Here is a 24,024-nt window from a genome sequence, read left to right as displayed (position 1 = left end):
TGCAGCAGAGTTGCCGAATTTTGTAGTTAAAGGTTGTGTAATCCAATTTCTCATTATATGAGGAGACAGGAGCCCAAAAGGCTGAGGGGACTTGTCTAAGGCTTCCTAAGACAACTGTCCCTCAGTATCCATAGGTGATCTGTTCCAGGACCCCCCCCCACACACACACACACAGGATCCCCAAATCTGTAGATGTTCAAGTCCCTACTACACAAGGGCACACTGTTTGCATATAGCCTGAGCACACCCTGCTGTGTACTTTAAATCATCTCTAGTTGACTTGTAATACCTAGTACACAGTAAATTCTTGTAAATAGTCTTTTAGGGAACACCAATCAAATTATAGTCTACACATGTTCAGTAGTGATGTCAACGTTTTTCTAATGTTTTCCATCAAGCTGGTTGAATCCAGGGACACAGAACCTGCAGATGTGCGGAGCCAACTGTAAGGACAATAAGAGCCAAGGCTGAACTGATGGGCAGTGAAGGCAGGACAAGACAGCATCAGGATCGGGACTTCAGCTGATCACCCAGGATTACCCAGGAGTGGGGATGGCCACAGTCAGGAGAGTGCAAGGGAGACAGGCAGCCATGACTGTGGCAAACACGATTACAGCTCATGCTTCCTGGATGCTTAGTGTTGCCTCAGGCCCTGTTCTTTTTTTTTTTTTTTTTTTTTTTTTTTTTTTTGACAGGCAGAGTGGATAGTGAGAGAGAGAGACAGAGAGAAAGGTCTTCCTTTGCCATCGGTTCACCCTTCAATGGCCGCCGCGGCCAGCGCACTGCGCTGATCCGAAGGCAGGAGCCAGGTGCTTCTCCTGGTCTCCCATGGGGTGCAGGGCCCAAGCACTTGGGCCATCCTCCACTGCACTCCCGGGCCACAGCAGAGAGCTGGCCTAGAAGAGGGTCAACCGGGACAGAATCCAGCGCTGCGACCAGGACTAGGACCTGGTGTGCGGGCGCCGCTAGGCAGAGGATTAGCCTATTGAGCCGCGGCGCCGGCCTCAGGCCCTGTTCTAAGTGTGCTCATAAGGGATATTTAATCCTCTAAGACCTTCAGAAAGTAGGTGCCTCCTGTGCTCTATTTTGTAGACAAAGAGCTAAGGCACAGAGGAGAGAAGTGACATGCCAGAGATCACCCAGAGGGCAGTGGCCGAGGCAGGATGCAACCTTGCACAAATTCACAAGACACAGCCTTCAGTAGGGACAGGGGTAGGGGTGGAGGAGGAACCAGAGTCAGTGAAATGGCTGGAGAAGGATCAGCCAGGGCGGTGTGAGAGGCGCCAGCGTCACAGGAGAAGGAGGACACAACTGAGTGCAGGTGAGAGCACGGCCCTCCATGTGCAAGGCTAGAGCCCGGCGTATCTGGCTGTTGCTGTGCCCCGGCACCCACATGCTGTCTGCTGGCTCCATTCCTACCACTGGGTGAGGTGCATCGCAGGAGCTGCCTCTCCAAGTTGTCAGGGCTGTGGATTGATGTCTAACTGGAAGCACCTCTGTTCCAAGGATGTCAGGTCTATGGCCTCTTCTAGTGTTTTATGTCTCCATCTAACACAACATTTAGAAAATCCGTGGGGACTGGCTGAGAGACAGGTCGTCCACAAAGGCTCTCCTGGTGCCTGTGGTATAGGTGGCTCAAAGTCGCTTGAAAGGAGGTGGCCCGTGTCGTAACACATCCTACAAGCAGTGCCTTCCAGCTTTCTCATATCAACCACGGATTGACCAAAATCTTCTGAGGATATTCTAGCCCTTTTGTGTGTTCAAGGATTCAGATGGCATCGATCTCATTGTTAAAAGCAGATGCAAATTTAGTTTTTCATTGATATTTGATTAAATATGTACATTTGCTGTTCTGTGTTAAAGTTGAGACTTTTGATTATTATAAGCACCTCTATTATCTTGACTTAATAGAGTTGGCCTGAATAGTAGACTTCTTGTATTTATACAGTATAATTTTAAAATTTATTTTTAAATTTTAAAATTTAAATTTTAAATTTTAAAAATAATATCTGCGATACAGTCAGAGATTGAAGGTATAGAATTGAAACTTTAGATGGGAAGTCAGGGATGGTTTTAACAAATTTCATTTGGCAGAGCAGGAGGCAGAGGTGCAGGAAGGAAAAAACACTGGCCCAGAGCTCCTGGCTAGTATTTGACAGACAGAAGTTGAGTCACAAAACTCAGGTTTATGATTGCGGCTTAATTTACTCCCAGGCATCTCAAAAATCACATCACAGTTTTGTTGAATTTCAGACTGAGTATTGTGGGTTGCTAGAATTATCTTTATAACTCGTTTTAAAGTAGCTGAATGTCAGTTTGGTTTTCCCTTAGTGAGTATGGCAGACTAACATTTCTAAGCAGTCTGGCACAATTTGCGAATTCCAGTTTTTAAGCTTTGTCATCTGTGATAATTTGAACAACTGCAAGGGAATCTGTTTTTCCTTTTATTGCAAATTTCAGTTATCTTTGACTTCTTTTTTTATGTGAGCTTTAGATTCCTCTAAACATAATCTTCATTTTTACTAGGAAATTTTCCAGGGGGAACATAGTAGGTTTTTCTCTAATATTTTAAAGGAAAGAATCCTCTTAGGCAATCAGAAGCTTTTTCAGCGTTAACCCTGAGATGTTGTTGGCAATTTATGTAACTTACAGTGAGGTAATATGCTGACATGTTTCCTCATGCTATCTGCCAACAACCCTTTTATGACAAATGCACACTGATCGAGGGTTGATACATCACCCATTAGTGTACGACTGTCTCTGGTGGTACGAAAGTAAACAGGTGCCATGCCTGTTGAGGCGCCCACGTTCGGACAACACGACATGACACAGGGCATTTTCCAGTTGGTTAAACTGTCATTGGCTAACGAGGGTTTGTTAAACAAACAGACTCCTTAGAATTTGCACCTAAAAACTCTAGCATATCCATCGATCAACTTTTGGAATCTTAACCGACTGTAAACATTGTAACGCATTCTCGGATTTTTCTTCTGGGCAGCAGCCCTGGGAGGCTGTGTGTGAAGCTCTGCTTACAGTGACTTATTCAGTGAACCAGCAACTCGGACTGAAGACTCTCCCACTGGCTCTCGGACCCTAACTCCTCCTGCTTCCCTTCCTGCCTGCCAGCGGCTGCTCCGTCTCCCCGGTGGTTCCTCTGCTTCCTCTGATTAAGCAGACACAGCCCCTCCAGGCCCACACCTGGCTGTGGAGCGACTGAGTTGACTCAGGCAGGACTCACACCTGCGGTTCAAAGACTTAGAACGTTCCATGACTCAAGTTTCCCTCTCGGCTTCCTTACAAGTTCCCAGGAATAGAAAGGAGTTGGCAGGCACCAGGCAGCTGCGGAGGGTGTGGTGAAGGGTGACGCTGCAGAGAGCTGAATTGTGTTCCCCCAACAAATGTGCCCAGGTCCTGACCACCAGCACCTGCCAGTGGGACCTTATCTGGAAACAGGTCTTTGCAGATGTACACACGACGTGAGCATACTAGAGCAGAGTGGGCTCTAGGCCAACATGACTGGTGTTCTAAGAAAACGAGGACTGGCACAGACACACAGAGAGAAGAAAGCCATGGGAAGACAGAAACACACAGGGCAAAGGGCAGGAGGCAATGGGGGCAGACACTGGGGGGACGCAGCTACAAGCCAAGGAACACCAAGGGTTGCCGCTGGCACTGGAGGGAAGAAAAGGGCACGTAGCAGGTTCTCCCCTAGAGCCTCCAGGAGGAGCCAACCCTGCTGAGCCCTACATTCCAGACTCCAGACTCCAGGACAAGAGGGAACAAACACCTGTTGTTTCAAGCCACCGAGTTGGTGTTCACGGGTGACAGCACCACAGGAAACTCACCGTCCTCAGGTTGGCACTGCTGAGGTGTGCCGCCAGCAGTGACAGCCTCTCCTGGCCTGCATGCCCCACTCCATGTCCCTGGTGGCGTGGGCGCAGGGTGGATGGTGAATCTTATGCCTTATGCGGTGCACTGCCACACCAGCCCACACTCGTAAACTCTGGCTCAAATTTCCTGCCCGATAACCCCCGCTACCGAATTCTTACCAGACTGTTCTGAGATAGTTTCTTGGGTTCTCTGGAGTCACTGTCTGGCCCTGCTGAGTTCAGGTTTGTCACCTACACTCGTGTGACAGAGGCCTCTACCTGGCAATGCCAAGCCCAGCCCACTGAACCAAACCTCTTAGCAACACAGCATTTGCTTAAGTCCAACTTTGCTACTTAACTCCAGCTATTGCACATTGGACTGCTCTATGGGCCCCTGGGCAGCCCAGTTCTCAGGTCAGGCTGCCCACCCTGCCTCTGTCACACACCCAGTCAGGCCCTGCCACAGAGGATCAGTGCCCTCCCCCTTCCAGCCTGCCCATGTAAGTTAGGGTGCAGGCCCAAGGATTTTTCACGTTGTTGCGCATTGCCCTTGCTGATGGTGCCAGCTCACCCTGGCACAGGGTTGGAGCCCATGCCCAAATGCAAATGATAGGTGCTCATCACAAGGTGTCTCGGGAGAGGAACCTGAGAGCTGGGTCACGTGTGCTCCATGTTCCGTAGAGTGGCTCATACCACACTGGGGTCCCGTGTGGGAGCAAGGCTGCTCCTGGCCTAAGGCAAATGGTGACCTGGCCACCCAGGCTCTGCCAGGCTACTCTGAGCCTGAAGGGACCAGTCAGCCCACCCACCATAGCCTGAGGCCAACACAGGGCATTCCTTGGCCGTGTGAGAAGTAATAACAAGCAGCATGTGGATAGAGGGCGTCTTATCCTCCCCACAACAGCATGGAACAGGCTGAGCCCCTCTGAGCTCACCTGCACTGCCCGCTGTCCCTGTGGCACTCGGAGGTGGCAGCATCAACGGTGCCCCTCGTGGAACAGTTGCAGCCTTCGCAGCCGGCCAAGGGGTGGAAGCTGAAGGATTGTATCTCGCATGCCTCACACTGGGGTCTGATCGTGCGAGGAGGGCAGAGGCACTGCCCCGTTGTCTCTTCACACAGGCGCTGGCCACAGGTGCACGCTGGGCAGGACACAGATGATATCACGTGAGGGTCAGGCACTGCCAACTTCCAGCAGAACTATACCAACAGCCAAGACTTCTAGAAGCTTCTGAAGGATCTGGGAGAGATGTTTCATTTCCCTTTCACTATGGACATTTGACTGATCTGCAAGGCCTACTTCTCAAATGTGCACAACGAAGCTCACTCAGTGCCCACAGCTGTGGTTGCTGAGTGAGGCACAGGTCCATCAAGTGGCAGCAAGACAGATACTCGAGGGAGCTGACCTAGCAGCGGTCATGTGCCAGCCTAGTGGGGGCAGGGGCTCCAGTTCATCAGAAGGTTCTAGAAGTCAGCAAGCAGAGGATGCTCCCTGAAGTGGCCCCACAGCCTGCCCCTTGTTACCATTCCCAACCAGTGCGCTGCAAGTCCGGAGCCTGGGGCCACATGGCACGATGCAGCAGCATCAATCTTCCTCCTTAGGCAAAAACTGATCTCCACCAGGGGACTAAATCTGCACACCCACAGTCCTCACTGCCACCAGGTGACATGAGCTGACCCTACGCCCTGGACTGCAGGACAGTTCTTAGATACAGGTCCAAAGGTTTCTTGCCCAGTGACTAATGCACCTGTGTGACCTTGACTTTCCCATCTTAACCCAGTTTCAGTTGCTGAGTTGGGGTTTTAGGTAGGGGATTGTGCTGCCCAAGACTCTGAGAGTTTCAGACTGTTCATGCTCACTACACTCGTGTGACAGAGGCCTCTACCTGGCAATGCCAAGCCCAGCCCACTGAACCAAACCTCTTAGCAACACAGCATTTGCTTAAGTCCAACTTTGCTACTTGACTCCAGCTATTGCACATTGGACTGCTCTATGGGCCCCTGGGCAGCCCAGTTCTCAGGTCAGGCTGCCCACCCTGCCTCTGTCACACACCCAGTCAGGCCCTGCCACAGAGGATCAGTGCCCTCCCCCTTCCAGCCTGCCCATGTAAGTTAGGGTGCAGGCCCAAGGATTTCTTATGTTGTTGCGCGTTGCCCTTGCTGATGGAGCCAGCTAACCCTGGCACAGGGTTGGAGCCCATGCCCAAATGCAAATGATAGGCGCTCATCACAAGGTGTCTCGGGAGAGGAACCTGAGAGCTGGGTCATGCACACATCCGTAAACACATCCTTGGATGCTGGGACACATGCACTTACGCTTGCAGCGTGGGAATCCGTAGTAGCCCGTGGCACAGCGGCTACACTGCCGCCCGATGACGTTGGCCCGGCATGGGCACTGCCCACCTTCGGGGCTGCACTGGGGGCTGGTGGCCCCGGCAGGGTGGCATTCACAGGGCAGTGCACCATTGTGGTAAAAGGCCACCAGGGACCTGGCAGAGTTCCTACAGAACTCAGAGGCTGTCTTGGGACTGTGGAAATAAAAACAATTCCCAGTGAGCCCCAGGGTTTGTGCCCAGCCCAGCCTCCCCCTGTCTATTCACTCCACCTAGCAGTGTCTTCCTCGGGGGTCTGAGGAGCAAAACACCCACCCTGGAATCAGCCCATGAGGATTACTCTTTCCCTGGCCCATCCACGCCAGGAAAAGACACCAGGAATGCTCAGTGGGAAATTCTGGGGCCAGAATCAAAAGGATGAAAATATGCCTCTAGGATGAACTATTCATTTTATGAGTTACATCCCAGTAAAATGGCTATAAAAAGAGTACCCCACTGGCACAATAAAACAGCTAATAAGATGATAATGAGATTTGCCAATGCTTACTGAATGCTGTATCTTGGGGGCTGTATCTACATCTCACTTCACCTTACAACCACCCAACCAGTTAGGCTGAAGCCCCATTTCACAGATCAGAAAGCTGAGGATCCTAGAAGTTCAGCAGCATTCCCAAAGCTGCACAGTGGTGGTGTGGCTGAGAAGCATTCAAATGCACAGTTATTTGATTTCAGAGATTTTGCTCTTAACATATACTGTACAGGAGGCACCTTCTCCTGGGGTTCTGGAGCACCCGAGTTCCTCAGGAAACCTACGGGGAGGTAGGGGCACCCATGGAAGAGAATGGTAGGAGCCAACATGAAGGGCTTTCCTGGACACGAGGAGACAAGGTGGGGGGTGAGTCTCTGGACGCCCAGGCTCAGTCCGATGAGAATAGGGATCAAGGCTGGTGTCTTTCCCAGGGAAGGGGCCCTGTGTGGTGTCTTTGAGGCATCTGCATTGGCACACAGACAGCAGCAAACAGGAAGAGACCCTCCCCTGGGTGGGCCCCTGATAAGTTCAAAGCTGAGTACAGTCAGTTGGTCCCAATGGTGCATGGCAAGACCAGTCCCAGCAGGAGGGACCATTCAGGGAGAGAATGGCTCCCTCCTCAGACCTGCGGCTCAGCGCCACTCCTCCGGGTGGCCAGAGGAAGGGGACAGACCCGGGGCCAGTCCCTGTGAACCCTGTTCTTGATGGAAACACAGGCCTCATGCATGCAACAGCCTTCCCAAGAGAGACTTACTCAATATAAAAGCTGTTTCCTCCACAACTGGTGACAAACTCAGAGGACCTGTCCACTGTTTTTTTGTGAAGTATTTGGTAGTCGTAATTCTCCGCAGGCACCACCAGAACACGGGCCTGGAAGAAACACATCAGCATGGGTTTGGGCGTCCAGTGGCCAAGCCCGCCTGTGGCTACTCGTTATACTTTCTCGTCACCAAGGTTGATGTCCTTTAATATCAAGCCCAAGACTTGGGGGCAGGCGCTGTGGCTACTGCCTGCACTGCTGGCATCCCATATGGGCGCTGGTTCGGGTCCTGGCTGCTCCACTTCCGATCCAGCTCTCTGCTATGGCCTGGGAAAGCAGTAGAAGATGGCCCAAGTCCTTGGGCCCCTGCACCTGCATGGGAGACCCAGAAGAAGATCCTGGCTCCTGGCTTTGGATCAGCCCAGCTCTGGCCATTGCAGCCAGTTGGGGGGTGAACCAGCGGATGGAAGACCTGTCTCTCTCTCTGCCTCTCTGTAACTCTACCTTTCAAATAAATAAATAAATCTTAAAAGAAAAAAAGACAAAAGGAAGTGGGGTTTATGGGAAAACAATCCCAACAGTAAGTGATAGCCAGGATAAAGACTTGGTCCCTGTGGCTGTGTAGGAGACCACAAGTGCCAGGCAGACCCCTCGAGGCACCTGCTAGGAGGAGCTGCAGCCTCACCTTTTGGCTGAGTTGGAGACCTTGGGGTGTGTAAGTTCTGTTAGAATGGCCAGAGCCCCACATGACCCATCCCTAGGATTCCCCTGGATCTGCAGGAATTGTGGTTTTGTATGTTTAAAGGTAAGCAAAGAGAAGCGGCAGAACCTAAAACCAGAGTTTGCCCATGAAGTTAACATCAGACCTAGTATTCTACCATGAACAACTGTGGCTCCAGTCTTTAAGAGTGCAACTTGGTTCTCCCTATACCTGCATGAATCTGGCCACGCCAAGGATGAATGCCATGGGAAATCTCAAACCTCTCTGTGAAGTGTTTGCTGAGTGCCTATACATATGCTGAGCCCATGTGTCAGGCAGCATCCCAGGCACAGGGGACACAGACAAATGCACTCAGGTTCCTGTACCCTGGGAAGAGGCCTGCAAAATCGTTTGGTCTGGCTCTGCCAAGGCAACTGTGAGTGGGACTCAAAATTCAATAAATCTTGGCCGGCACCGCGGCTCACTTGGTTAATCCTTTGCCTGTGGTGCCAGTACCCTGGGTTCTAGTCCCGGTTGGGGCGCCGGGTGCTAGTCTCGGTTGCTCCTCTTCCAGTCCAGCTCTCTGCTGTAGCCAGGGAGGGCAGTTGAGGATGGCCCAAGTGTTTGGGTCCCTGCATCTGCATGGGAGGCCGGGAGGAAGCACCCGGCTCCTGGCTTCGGATTGGCATAGTGCCGGCCGTAGCAGTCATTTGGGGAGTGAACCAATGGAAGGAAGACCTTTGTTTCTGTCTCTCTCTCACTGTCTATAACTCTCTCTCTGTCTCTCTCTTTCACTGTTTAACTCTGCCTGTCAAAAAAAAATTCAATAAATCTATAGCAGGAGCATTTGTAAGCTGATCATTTTGTGTGGCCCAAGAACGATGTTATCAACATCCACATAGATCTTGGCAGAATAAAAGGTTCCCCACCCCCGAGCCATCACTGCTGCTTCCCAGGGTCTGCCTTAGCAGGAAGTTGGAACAGGGAGCAGAGCCAGGACTCAAACCCAGGCACTCTGACATGAGAAGTGGGCATCCTGACCAGTGTCCTAACTGCTAGGCCAAAGGCCCGTCTGCTCCCTTAATTGCCATATGCGTTTTGTGTGTGGAAAAGAGAACTGTAAAGTTGAAGCAATTTTTTTCCATAATTACAGCTTTAACGCCTTGGAGGAACTGTTGCTGTGAGCCAGCCAGCCAGCCAGCCAAATGGCCAAGCAGGGCAGCCCTAGGCAGAGGGATGAGCAGGACGTACCAACACCAAGGACTTTCCTTCTGGAACTTTCACGGTCACAGCCACCTCGGGCTCTGAGATGTCGAACTCCACCTGGCCTCCTGCAATCACCTGGTCACGGCAGCAGAGCACATGGGGGCAAAAGACGGCGCTGAAGGAGCCTGCACAGAGAGGAGGGTCTCTAATCACGTGACTGCAGGAGTGCTGACCGCAGCTGGCGGCTCGGGGCCTGCGCGCGGGAGCTCACCTGCCCAGGGCTGTCCTCCATCCACCAACACCTGTGCGGGAAACGCTGGGTGCTCTGCTTGACAAAAATGGATGACAACGACGTAGCGGCCTGCATGTGGCACAAGTCCTCTCAGGGTCACTTGGCTCTAGGAGGGAAAAAGAGGGAAACCATCCCCCCAAGCCCTCAGTCTAAAGAGCTAGGGATAATCAGAATCACATACTCAGAGGTTAATAATGAAACAAGCAGGCATTGACCCAGGGGAAAGGACAACCTATATTCCCACAGCAGCCTTCACATGAACGTTGATTTGTAATCCCAATTGAAACAAACCGGATACCTCTTCCAGAGGGAAGGGACCAACTGTGGCGCGCCCCCTGTAGGCTGTTGAATTGTTCGCCAAAATTTCCCAAGCACATAATCCAGCAATCGTCCTCCTAGGTACAAGCCCAAGAGAAATGAGTACTATATTTGCCAAAAGGCTGCACAAGATGTCCCTGGCAGCACTACTCATAATAACCATATGATACAGAATATGGTCTTGTGGCCGGCATTGAGGCATAGTGGGTTAAGCTGCTGCCTGCAATGCCAATATTCCATATGGGTGCTGGTTCGAGTCCTGGCTGCTCCACTTCCAGTCCAGCTCCCTGCTAATGGGCTGGGGAAACAGTGGAAGATGGCCCATGTATTTGGGTCCCTGCCACCCACCTGAGAGACCCAGATGGAATTCCAGGCTCCTGACTGAGCTGGCCCAATCCTTGCTGTTGTGGCCATTTGGGGAGTAAACCTGTGGATGGAAGGTATCTCTCTCTCCTTCTCTCTCTCTCTGTCTCTTCCTCTCTTTCTCTCTCTCTGTAACTCTTCCTTTCAAATAAATAAATGAATAAATAAATTTTTTTAAAAAAGAATATGATCTTTTTGAGAGGCAGAGAGAGAGAGAGAGAGAGAGAGAGAGAGAATTCCCATATGCTGGTTCACTCTCCAAATGTCTACAGTGTCCCCTGGGTGCCCAAGCAAGGAGCTGCACTCAGTCCCGGTCTCCCACATGGGTGGCAGAACTCAGTCATCTGAGCCACCATCGCTGCATCCCAGGGTCTACATTAGCAGGAAGCTGGAGTCAGGAGCCAGAGCTGGAGATGGAACCCTGGTACTTCAGTGTAGAATGTGGGTATCTTAGCCAGCATTTAACTGCTAGGCCAAATGCCCCCGACACCATCTGTGATGTTTGACCACCAGAAGCTTTCAAGCCTCAACCCTTCCCTTTGCCTTCTGCCCCACACCCAGGCGAGCTGATGAGAAAGCCCAGGAACCCCCTTCCTTTGCACAGATGGAAAGTCCAAATCACACAGATTCTGGTCCATGAGAAAGGGGGTCCCCCCCAGACTGTCCCACCCACCCCCTCCTCTCCCACCAGACCACACAAAAAGCCAGAACCACACTCCTGCTTCTGTTTAAGCGGATGAGCCCTACTCTCCCAGAAAGGCCCATTCTGTGAGTTGTCTTTTACCTTCGAGTGTCCAATAACAACAACAACAACAGGTTATTCTCACTGTTCTGGCGAGAGCTGTGACTCTCCTGTGTGTAAATGACTTGCTGAAGGTCAGATATAATCTGGTGACAAAAGCGGGCTTCTTGATATCCACTCCCATCCCCTGCTATGCTAGACTGCCTGTCTCACAGGAGTTCTTCAAGTTTCTCTCTCAAATTCTTGCTCATTTCCAAACTTAATGCAATGTAAGCTGAAACAACCCATCTTTTGGATTGCAGAGATGTCATAATAACACAATATTATATATATATTATAACATATTATAATATATTATATATATTACATATATATGTCTATAATGCAGAACTTAAAAATTCCTGAGCTTCTAGGGCCAGTGTTGTGGCACAGCGGGGTAAGACGCCACCTGCAACACTGGCATTCCATATTGGACCATCAGCTGCTCTGCTTCTGATCCAACTTCCTGCTAATGCATCTGGGAAGGCAATGGAAGATGGGCCAAATCCTTAGGCCCCTGCCACCCACGTGGGAGATCCAGATGGAGTTCTAGGCTCCTGGCTTTGGCTTGACCCAGCCCCAGCCATTTGTTGTAGTTATTTAGGGAGTGAATAAGTGGATGGAAGATCTCCTTCTCATTCTTTTTCTCTCTAACTGCCTTTCAAATAAATAAATAAATCTTTAAAAAAAATCTCCTGAGATTTTATAACTAATAATGAAAGACTGCATCATATGACCATATTTCTCCTTCATGCTCTAAATATGATTAATTGATAAGTGTTTACTGAGAATTTCCAACCTGCAAGGTCCTGTGCTGGTATAGTAGGGGATAAAAGAAAGTTCATTAGCAAAAGAAGTAATTCCAGATACAGCTATTATATTCTTCTAATACAACTTGGACAGAGAACATGGACAGTCCATGAACACATGAGCTATCACGACCTGGGCCATGAGTGGTCATCAAATGACTGTGTGGAGGAGGGAAGCAGGCCAGGGTGCTCACAGGCAGGATTAACCCAACACCAGCATTTCTGGGAGTCTCCAAAGTTGAAAGTAGTAGGGACAATAGAATCACCTGCAGGGTTGGTTACAGCACAGATTCCTGACTCGGGGGGGGGGGGGGGGGCTGGTGGGACCTGCGAATGTGCATTTCTAGCCAGTTCCCAGCTGATGTTCCTGCTCACTGGAGGCCACACTTGGAGAACCACTGGTCTAGAACAGGCACACCCAATGGAGTCCTACCTGCGGTGCCTGCAGCGTGACTCCTGCAGAAGGGGAAAGATCCTGGGCCAGAAGAGGGAGGGGTCCCCCAGCCGGGACTTCCAAAATCAATGCTGTTGGAGGAGTTTCATGGGCCAGGGAGACACAGGAAGCACTGAAACAGAGAATATTTGAAAATGTTATCTTACAAGTAACCCAAAACTGCAGGACTGCCCGCGAGTGAAGAGCCAGATGTTGAGCACTGAACCATGTGAATGTCAGAAGGACCTTGTGTCACGGCACCACAGGACCCTGGTGGTCTTTATATTGTGATACTCAGTGTAGCTATTGGCCAGCTGTGTTCCAGCCACCTGCTCAGTACCAGCTAAAGCAGAAAGGCAATCTCATTTTGGAGAAAGAAAACTAGATAGAAGCTTACTGTAACTTCCCTTCCAGAACTGAAAGTGTTAAAATGAGATCAATACAATAAAACATTGACCTCTAAACATGGATTTTGATGTAATACCATATAAAAGAGATCAAATACACAACAGTTCTTTTAGGCACAGATTCTCCCTGTCTTGGTGGCTCCTACTGTCCTAACTATACACACAAGATTTCCTGATTGTGTCTGTAAATTATTTGTGAATCTGCTGCAAAGCAACCCTATCAGAGTCCCAGTAAGCTTTAGTTAGCTAATTCTGATAGCATGGCTGTGAGATAGGGCAGAGCTTTTGTGGTTTTGTGAAGAGCCTCAGACACAGAAGTTAAAGGATTAGAACAATTTGAGTCATTGAAGAGTTCAGAGTAGACAGCAGGGTACCTGCCCAGGAGGGCTGGGTTTAACCATCTCCCCAGTCACTACTGTGTCAGCTTCCTGCTGCTATGGAATTCTGGGAAACCCAACTGCTGGGAAAGATTGTTTACCTGGTCTTTCTTTTTCACATTTAAATCCATTACCAGACCTTTGCACCCTGGCTAATGATCATTTCTGAAGTACAGGTTGAGCATGACCATTCCCCAAATCCCAAACCCCAAATCTGAACATTTATGAGTTCCAACATGACGCCACAAGGGGAAAATTTCATACCTGATACCACGTGACAGATTACAGTCAAAACACAGTGCACACAAAAGACTGTATAAAATTATCTTCAGGCTGTGTGTACACAGTACACATGAAACGTAAATGAACTTTGTGCTTAGACTTGGACCCCATTCCCAAGGCAGCTCATCATGTATACGCAAATATTCCGAAGTCCAAAAATATCAAAATCTAAACCACTTCTGGTCCCAAGCAATTTGGATCAGAGACACACAACCCAAATTAAGCTTCAGCCTTATGAGAATTACAGCATCACTCGGAGCACCAACAAGGCAGAAAAGGGGGAAGCACACTACCTTTGATTGACAAATGGTCCATAACTGGCAATGCAGTGAACCTGAGGTCTCACATATTCAGTGGAGAATTCCTCAATGGGTATGATACAGATCTGATGCTGTTGAGCAAATACAAAGAAGGCATACCATGGGTAGCAGCAAAACCAGTGATGTAGTTGAACACAATTTTAAAAGATGCTATTAAGTAAATAATTCATCCAGAACAATTATAATCATTATTTTAGAGTAGCAAAAATTACAGAGGATACCATGCTATGGCATCATTATGCACAACAAATCCTTTTTGCTGTTATACAGAATCCCTGATAAAATTGCTGTTGGAATAATTACAGAAATAAAGTGGAGAACAAAATCATAGGGCAGTTCAAGAACAATTCATTTCAGTGATTTTGGGTGCCTGTTTTTTCCCTCCTGCCCTGGGCCCAGGCTGGATCACCAGGAGCAGGCAGATGTGTTGGGCAGCCAGGGAATCACCATTCAAAGAGGGGGCTGCTCCCGCTGGGAAAAGCCTTCTACATAGTAGATATCACCTACATGAGGCTCACTTAGACTTGTCTGAAGGAACTGTCTCCAGACCTCATTTCTGAGTCACACAAGAAACTCAGTCATTGATTTATCAGTCCGTTTCATTTTAAAATCTAAACTGTATTACCAGTGGGATTGAAAAGCTCTTCCAAAACAACAACAAAAATCTGCACTGACACTGGAATTCCTGCCAAGACCAAGACAGCCAAGGCCTTGTTCCCCTGGAACTCATATTCCAGTATGCCTCGATTCTGCATGACACTCCACTCCCACACCAAGGGCAAACCTGTACTTAAAACATGAAGACTCAGCTCATTGCAGTTTTCAATGATGCGGAGGTTAGAGCTGCCTGGACTGTTACGCTTAGAAAAAGAGCTATAATTTTATGATTAACAACTGAATTCCAGCTATGTAAGACCAGGCTCAAAGTTTTTATTTTTAATTTTTATATTTATTTAATTTATTTGAAAGGCTGAGAAGGAGATAGGGAGGGAGACATACACACACACATACAGATTTGTATCCACTGGTTCATTCTCCAAACACCTGCATGCAACAGCCAGAGCAGGGCCGGGCCAAAGCCAGGAACTAGAAACTCCATCAGGGTCTCTCCTGTGGGTGGCAAGGACCCAACTACTTAAGCAATCACCTATTCTTTCCCAGGGTGTGCATCAGCAGGAAGCTGGAATTGGGAGGAGAGCCAGGACTCAAACCCAGGCCTCTGGATATGAGATTTTGACACCCCAAACAATGTTTTAAATACTGCACAAAAGCCCACTCCTCAAAGTTTTTAATACTTAGGCACAAATATTTAAAATAAATCCAAATGGACTGACCTAGCATTTCCCACCAGGTGATACATGCTTCATACTAGCAGTAACAGAAAATTGCTTCAGACCCAAGCATTTTTTAAATTTTTAAAATTAAGGAGATATAGAGAGACAGTATAAAAGTTGTGGGGCCAGCATTGTGGAACAGCGGGTTAAGTCACCACCTGTGATGCCAGCATCCCATACTGGAGTGCTGGTTGGAGTTCTGGCTGCTCTGCTTCTGATCCAGCCCCCTGTCAATGTGCCTAGAAATGCAACAGAAGATGGTCCCCAAGTATTTGGGGCCCTGCCACTCATATGAGAGACCTGGATGGAGCTCTGGGCTCCTGGCTTTAGCCTGGACCAGCCCCAGCTGTTACAGCCACTTAGGGAGTGAACCAGCAGATGGAAGGCCCCTCTCTCTCTCTCTCTCTCTCTCTCTCTCTCTCTTGTCCTCCATCACTCTGCCTTTCAATTAAATACATGAAAATATTTTTTAAAACTGTGCAGATGTCATATCATTGAGCATTTATTTGTAAGTCTTGCTTCACTTTCCCTCATTATGATTGTTGTCCTGAATCCCTCACTCTGTGAAATTCATATCTGTTTTCAAAAAAATAGTATACAACAGCATGTATATAATGTACACTTGAAGTGAATGTAGCAAAATGTTTAAAAAATATTAAAAACAGGGGCCAGTGCTGTGGCATAGCAGGTAAAGCTGCCACTTGCAGTGCTGGCCTCCCATATGAGCACCAATTTGGCTCCCGGCTGCTCCACTTTCGGTCCAGCTCTCTGCTATGGCCTGGGAAAGCAGTGAAAGATGGTCCAAGTCCTTGGGCCCCTGCACCCATGTGGGAGACCTGGAAGAAACTCCTGGTTCCTGGCTTTGGATTGGCACAGTCCGGCCATTGCGGCCATTGCGGCCATTTGGGGAGTGAACCAGCAGATGGAAGATCTCTCTCTCTCACTCTCTCTACCTCTACCTCTACCTCTATCTCTACCTCTACCTCTACCTCTCTGTAACTCTGCCTTTCAAATAATAAATAAAAGAAAATAAATAAAATAAATAAAAGAAAATTCATTCATATTGGTAACAATGAATACAAGTGAATGAAATGGGATTGTGTCAGAGGTGTACAGATTTGATGACTACACTTTATTAGGTGGTATGAAAAACTCCAGGGGCCGGCTATGCAGCTTAGTGAGTTGAGCCTCAGCCTGTGGTGCCAACATCCCACATAGGCATCAGTTCGAATCCTGGCTGCTCCACTTCCAATCCGGCTCCCTGCTAATGGCCTGGGAAAGTGGTAAAAGATGGCCCAAGTTCTTGAGCCCCTGCACCCACATGGGAGACCCAGATGAAGCTCTTGGCTCCTGGATTCAGATCAGCCTGGCTCCCGCCATTGCAGCCATTTGGGGTAGTGAATCAGTGGATGGAAGACCTCTCTCTCTCAGTCTCTCCCTCTCTATGTCTGTAACTCTGCCTCTCAAATCAATCAATCAATCTTAAAAAAAGAAAAAGGCTAAAGCAAGTGAAGAGGCAAGTCCAATTTAAGACGAGATGAATTCGTGCTAAAGTGGCGACTCACTACAGGTTAATTTTACTGATGTCATGAAATTCCAGGCAAAATTTAAATACGTTTAAAAAACACAGAGATCGCAACAATGCTTCTAAACTTCAGTGGGCAAAACAGAAGCTTACCAGAAGGAACCGGGCCCTGTGTGCCTTGAGCTGAATGTCTGCATCGGCCAGGAGCTCCATCACAGCCACGCGGCTCACGCCATCAATCACAGCGCTGCGGCAGGGGACACTGCAAGAGGAACAGCACTTGCTTAGCTGAGTTCGCAGTCGCCCTCGTCGCGTGCCTGTCTGCGGGCTGGCTGAGTGCTCATCAGGCTTCCTTGTTTGTAGGGGGACGGACAGTCGTGAATTTTTCTGCACGACAAGCAGGAGACAGGAGCTGCCTGCTAGGGTGTGCCTGTCCCCTCCCAAACTCAGCTGAAACGTAGTGGGCACCGCGACCTTTAGGAAGGGGTTAGGACATGGAGGCACTGCTCTCATGAATGGAGTAGTTAGTTATCGCGGGAGTGAGCTCTCTCAGGCGGGTGTTCCCTCGCCCCTCCGTCTTCCACTATAGGCTGATGCAGCGGGAAGGCCCCAGACAGACGGCAGTGCCATGCTCTTGAGCGCCCAGCCTCCAGAATGATGATAAGTATCTTCCTTTTCTTCCTACGTTACCCAGTCTGCGGTATTCTATTGTAGCAGCAGAAAATGGACTAAGACACAGCCCACAGTCTCTGCTGGGGAAAGAACATTCCAGCTGTGGCCAGTGCTGCACCTCCCAGGGCTAAGCACCCCACTCGCCTTTTCTACCCACTTTGACAGAATACTTGGTTTAACTGTTGCGAGAGAGAGTCCCAGAACTCTAATGCATAGGCTTCTTGGGAATTCACCAAGATTCTTGGGACCACTTGCACGTAAATTTACCCTCTGGCCTCACAACCACCATCCTGTGCCCAGGCAGCGAGTGTGACTTGATCTCACACAACGTCATGGAAACCCAGACTGTGCCTGTGAACTTAGCTCCTCCCTTCCTTCTCTCCTCATTGCATCCACTGGTGTCCCCCCTCTTCCGTCCCACCAGGTGAGCTACAGAGTTAAGCAACAATAAAAGGTCACAGTTTTACACCAAAGAATATAACTCTAATGGAAAGATTCAAAGGAAGTATTTTTTGAGTAATATTTCTGATTTCATATTCTGTAGCAACTTTTCTGTCTATAAATATAATTTGGAACTAGGGACATGTTAAAACAAAATGACCATCTCTAGTTGATTTTTGAAATAATTTAGGCAATGACTTTTTTGGGGAGGAATAAAATGAGATAAAATATACCAACAGCCAAACACAGTGTATAGTATACATGTAAAAAATAAATAATCATTTTCTATTCTCATGTATGCGTGCATGTGTGTGAATTAGAACACTTTCTTTCTAGATTCAGACATAATCTTGGGGGTTAAGTGGTATTAAGTTATTCACTTTAATTTAGCTTTAGCTTCATCCTATATTAAATTCTTACTAAGAAATCACAGACGAACAGTAATAACAGGATTGATTTAATTGTCAATGAACACCTCTCTTGTGGAGAGGAGCTAAGAATGATCACAGCACTAGTCTGAAACGTGGTTGTCCTATAAACACCACTGCTGTGTTTTTAACAACATAGTTAGGACTCACTCGAGAAATGCTGGGACATGAAATTTTTCCCCCTATGTGAATAGAAAAAACAAAAAATCTCAGCAGGAGATGCTGTGACATTGAAAGAGCCTATCATTTGAAATAGATTCTTATGGATCAAATATTTCCAGTAGCACCATAACATTTGGACTCCCGGACAGGTAGGCAGCCTGTTCATTTTTACTTTTCCACATCACAATCAAGGAAGAGAAGGAGCCAAGTGACAAAAAAAAAAAAAAAAAAAAAAAAAAGTATGAGTACAATGGGAGCCTCAGAGGAGCAGTCAAATACAGTGAAAGCAATTCCTAATCAAATACAATGGCATCCTGGAATTCTAATGACAGAGACGCATAGAACAGAACTCTGCAGTGCTGCACCCAGGGCCAAGATGCTCCGGAGAGGGTCGTGAGGTTCTGGCTCAGTAACTCCATTCAGGCAGAGGCCATGAAGAAGCTCTCAGGAATGCTGGAAGGACGCTCTTCCTCCTCTGGTTTTGGAATCCCCCCTCTCCCTGGCACAGATATGCCCAGAGGTCTTTTGAGATGATTCAGAGAATAACCACAATCATCCTGAGCATTTCCTGCCGGCCTCTTGGCCACTCCACTCTGTACCCTGTGAAACAGGAACCAAGCCACGTGACCTGGCAGGCGGAAGGAGTCAGAGGACTGAACTGAAGGGTGGGCTTGGGTGGACAGGGTACAGAGATGCCCTGCACTGTGGCTCACAGTCTCCAGGACTTGGGGGACAGACGTGGTGACAGATCCATGGAGAGCACATCCCAGTGTTGGCTGCTGTCCCCTATGGAGGTAACCCTTGTTTCCAGCTAAATGAGAGGACAGTCTGGGAAGCTCTTTCAGGCTCATCTCTTGCTGTTGTTAAAAATCCAAATGCAATTGTGTTTTTTGGTTTCTTTATCACCACTCCAGAGACAAAAATCTTCATGGTTGCATTTTTAGGGTGACGGAGAGCGTGATATTAATTCATTAACCATTTCATCAAGTCCTATAAAAGTTTCTATTTTAAGCCACCAGAAATACCTCTTTTTATAAGTTCTTTCATTTTCATAATAGAGAGAGTCCAACTACTTCAGGTCACCTTGAGTTTGACACAAAGCAACATAAGAGGAGAGGCAAGAAAATGCCCAAGGCCTGGGACAAGGCCTGGGTGGGCTTCCTGCAGCTCTCCGCCCGCTGTTCAAGGGATGCCACTGCCCAGTGTCATCCGCTCTGCAATGAGTCTCATGTGGAAACACCCATGTATCTTGTCCTTTCAAGATACATTTGCATGTATCTTGAAAAAATACGCAAATAAAACCATTTTTTAAATAAATCCATAGCAGAACTTCAAGGGGGGAATTTTAAAGTCCACTGCTGCTTTTCCTTTTCACCTGCTGATCCTCAGACATTAAGTACCCCGGCTCTGAAGGTGTGTGTGGTGAGGCAGGTGGGCACCTGCTGACACCACTGAGAAAGAGTAAGACTTTTCCCTTATGCCACACGCTCGTGACCTCAATGCGGCCTCTGAGGTGAGGGCACGGAGACCACGCCCCCTCACTGCTTCCTGTGACCCTGAACCCCATTGCCAGGGGGAGCACTGGGCCTTTGAAGAAGATGCTGCCCAGAGAGAGGACTTCTCACACCCTTGGCAGGAGTGATGGTGGATCACACAACAACCAGACCCCAGGCCCCTTTTCAAAAGCTACCTCCAAAGGAAACAAAGTTCCAAAGCAAATAACACCAGAATCTCCCAAGCAGAGGCAGAGAAACTCCTGGGGGTGGGGCTGAGTACCTGTACTTGCAGCTGTAAATGTTCACCTGGCCCTCCAGAACAGACCCGGGGCTCTCCACGGTCACGTCCACCACAAACAGCTGGTCTGCTTCGGTGACATACTCGACCACAAGCACGTAGTGGCCAATCCGTGGGACACGCAGCTGCAGGTGCAGTTCCACCTGTCCGAGAGGCCAAGCAGACAGACAGTCATCTCAAAGTCAAGGGCACCAGACACATTTACAAGCAAAATGGCGAAGACGGGGAGGGCAAGCCGGAAGCACTTGAAGTGTCATCATAGTAACCAATGCTGTCTTACAGATAGAAATGCCAGGTAGAGTACACGACACCCTGCTGAGTTTGATGTTCAGATAAACAAGGGGTGACGATGGGGCATTGTGGGTTTTTGATTTCTAAATCTGCAACCCTACTTCTAGGGGGTTCTGCCCACTTTCTCCAGCAGTGTTGCAGCCGCTTGTTCCTCACGGTGAAGGCCACTCCCAAACTGAAGTAACAAGGAATTACCAATGAGGTCCAAGAGCCAAGGAAATGACCTGCAGGCTCTTTAGCTGTTCTCTGAAAAAGAAATATGAAGTTCTCTGAAGGAAAATCGTGGAAAAGTGACACACACCGTGCTCCTGGGGTCGTAACTCGAGTCTGGGCTTCAACATGCACACACGTGTTTTGGTTTTTTGAGGAAAGCTGTGATCCTAGTAATACTTTTGCACCAAAATGACAGAGACTCAGAGAACGCGTGGCCTGCAGGGCCACAAATATGTACTACCTGGCCCTTTACAGAAAAGGAGAGGCCCCTCCCCTGACATGAGCGTCCCCTACTGGTTAGGAGCTTGGGGTCTGCCATCAGAATGCCTCCAGCCACGTGGTCATGGGTAAGTCACTCCACACCTGCAGGCCTCGTGTCCTACTGTGTGCAACATGAGGCTAACGATGGCGCCCACCCCGTGGGGTTGTTAGGAGGCTTCAATGAGTTCCTAACGCAAGTATCTACTTCGATCCAACGCTCAGCAGCATCTCACCACTGGCGATGCTGGGACGTGGCCTGTGGCCATGACTTGCTGTTTTTCCTCAACAGCGGTCCACGTGTCTTCTCAGCACATGCAGACACGCAGCCTACATTCCACAGCATGAATATAAAATTATTCAACTAATCGCCAACTGATGAACGCTTAGCTCGCTCTGATTTTCCCAACCACAGTATGCACTAGCATTTCTGTAAGACGCCTAGAAGTCGACTCGCTGGGTCCACGCGTGTGTGCACACTGAACGCCTGCACCAGTATCAGCAGCGCCTTCCTCGGCGGCGTTCCCCACCTCAGCCCAGAAGCTCAGGCCCAGTCGACCTTGACTGCACTCCATTAAAATGGTCCCCTTCTTTTTGCCTCCAGGAAATTTACGCTCACTCTTCCCTTCTGGAATGTTCTGAACCACACAACTGCAATTTTTCACAGCAATTTTTTTTATCACTTAAATAACAGAAAGACGTCCCTCAGGGGAAAAAAAAATGGGGATTATCCACAGCACTTTTGGACTCTGTAATAGAGTGAAATGTAGGATGACTGCTGGGCCAGGCGGAGAGGTAATTACCCTGGACATCTCCCAACAAGGGCTCGTCCGCCTTTACCTCGCCACAAATCACACGCAGGTCAACGACCTCTCAGATTCTCTCCCAGAAGTTATTATCGGCTGCAACTTCCCAAACAGCTCTCCATTATAAATGCCGCTACTCTTTCCACTCTGAGCCCTGTGGAATGATTTGTTTTTGGAGGGCTTTCTGTAAAAGTTGAAATCATAGTTGAGGGTAGGAGTGAGTTTTGAGAAACTTCAATAAAAGATATAAAGGTAGCAAGGCAGAAGGTTCACGGTTTGCTGTTGTCATTTGTCTTTTACAAAAGGAAACTTTAATAGAGCCAGTGTCAAACAGAGTGGAGGAATCTTTCTGGCTGAAGGCATAGAACTGCTCTCTCTTAGCTACTGGTGCTTTAGGGTAAAATATGTAGAAAGTGAAGCTTATTGAAAAATTTGCTCACATAAAGCTAACAGGGAAAACTCCAGGTCCAATACCAAAATGAGGGTCCATGTTATGTCCAACAAGTGGCCAGGTGATGGGTACAGTGGGAGGCAAGACAGATGTTGTCTCTGCCTTCAGATAAGCAGTTGAGTGGACAATACAGTGGAAAACAAGACGTGTGATGAGTGCTCTAAAGAGCCGCTGGGAAAATGCAAGACAGGAGCCTGCACCAGCCAGGGAGAGGAAGGAAACTGGGAGGCTTCCCCGAAGAAGCCACAACTTCGCTGAGCGTGGAGAACAAACAGATACCCATGCCAAGAGGGGAGGGGAGAGCATCGAGGCAGAGGGAACAGCCTGCAGGAGGAGGCTAGCCGACAACACCTAATGCTGCAGGGTTCCATATAACATAAGTTAAGGAGACAGAGGGTAGCCCTGGGGGCCTAAGGAACAGACAGCCAGAGGGTGGATGGCAAAATTGGGAGGAAGGCATGGTAGCCTTATAGGACATAGTAAAATGTTTGTCTCTGTCCTAAGGCAGACAAGATGGCATTGTGATGCTTCAATTGTGCATGTGTGTAGGGGAGTGGTGGGTGGAAGGGGGGACAGTGGCGAGCAGATGTTTCTATCAGAATAGGCTGATTATGGCATAAGGAATGGACTGGGATATGCAGTGAGCAAGAGCAGATTTGGGGGCACTAATTAGGGGGCTACTGCAAAGATCCCTGTGAAAGGTGAGGGCACAGGTTGAGTATCTCCCATCCAAAATCCTTGGGACCAGACATGTTCCTGATATGGAAGTCTTCTTCTTTTGGGAGTTTGGAATGTTTGCATTCACATAATAAGGTATCTTGGGAATAGCACTCAAGTCTAAACACTTAGGTTTCATACATGCCTCAGAGATACAGCCTGAAGATAATTTTGTACAATATATTTAGTGTACTTGTGGGTTTTTTTTAAGAGTTTGTTTATTTTGAAAGTAAGAGTTAGAGGGAAGGAGAGACAGAGAAAGAGAGAGAGAGATCAATCTTCCATTTGCTGGGTCACTCCCCAAATGGCTGCAATGGCCAGTGCTGTGCTAGGCTGAAGCTGGGAGTTTCATCTGGGTCTTCCAAGTGGATGACAGGGGCCCAAATACTTGGGCTATCTTCTGCTGCCTTTCCCAGGCCATTAGGAGGAAGCTGGATCAGAAGTAGAACAGTGGGACATGAACTGGTACCTATATAGGATACTAGCATCACAGGCAGCAGCATTACGCACTTTGCCACAACTCCAGCCCCATAGCGTATTTGTGGCGGGAGGTCAGGTGTGGAATTTTGCCCTGGTGGCATCATGCTGGGTCTCCAAACATCTAGAATTTGCAGCGTTTCTGGTTCCAGATTTCCAGATAGGGATGCTCAACCTGTATGTTGGACTAGAGAGGCAGCGGGAGAGAAGTGAAGAGACTCACAGAAAGTTTGGGGTGTAGACTCAGGATTAGCTTCAGTGAGGGAGAGGAGACACAGATGACCCTAAAAGTTCTGGGTTAGTGAATTAGACAGATGGTGGCCCCGTTTGCTGAGGCAGGGAACGCCGACATGGAATTGAGATCCCCTCTGAGACATCCGAGTGGCAATGTCATGGAAGAAGGTGGGTGTGCTGCTCTGCAGGTAGAAGCAAGGGAATGAATGGGCATACCAGCTGGGAGGTCCCTGTGTGGAGCTGGTGTCTGACACCTGATGTGACAGCTTAGTGACAGAGTACAGAGTGGTAAGACAAGGAGGGTGGAGCCTCCACAGATTCTAACACTGATGGGCTACCCAGGAGAGGGTGAGGTTGCAGGTGATATTTTGAAGAGAGGTAGAAAGAACCAGACCACTCCTACATTATGGAAAGCAAGCTAAGAGAGTGGTTAGAACATAGAGA

The 24,024-nt window shown here is 48.6% G+C and overlaps 1 protein-coding gene across 1 annotated transcript in view; it reads right to left on the bottom strand.

Moving 5' to 3' along the window:
- The window catches only part of LOC133766332 (laminin subunit alpha-3-like), a 197,919-nt gene that overhangs the window by 21,922 nt on the left and 151,973 nt on the right, over positions 1–24,024 (bottom strand). Inside the window, 11 exon segments of the mRNA XM_062200018.1 lie at positions 4,805–5,009; positions 6,184–6,207; positions 6,210–6,267; positions 6,269–6,395; positions 7,484–7,599; positions 9,441–9,580; positions 9,667–9,793; positions 12,392–12,524; positions 13,751–13,848; positions 16,790–16,898; positions 20,116–20,276. Coding sequence (XP_062056002.1) covers positions 4,805–5,009; positions 6,184–6,207; positions 6,210–6,267; positions 6,269–6,395; positions 7,484–7,599; positions 9,441–9,580; positions 9,667–9,793; positions 12,392–12,524; positions 13,751–13,848; positions 16,790–16,898; positions 20,116–20,276 — 1,298 coding nt within the window.

Source organism: Lepus europaeus, chromosome 9 (assembly GCF_033115175.1).
Source record: "Lepus europaeus isolate LE1 chromosome 9, mLepTim1.pri, whole genome shotgun sequence".
Classification (NCBI taxonomy): domain Eukaryota; kingdom Metazoa; phylum Chordata; class Mammalia; order Lagomorpha; family Leporidae; genus Lepus; species Lepus europaeus.
The sequence above is the reverse complement of the archived record's forward strand: the minus strand, read 5'-3'. Positions and strand labels throughout refer to the sequence as shown.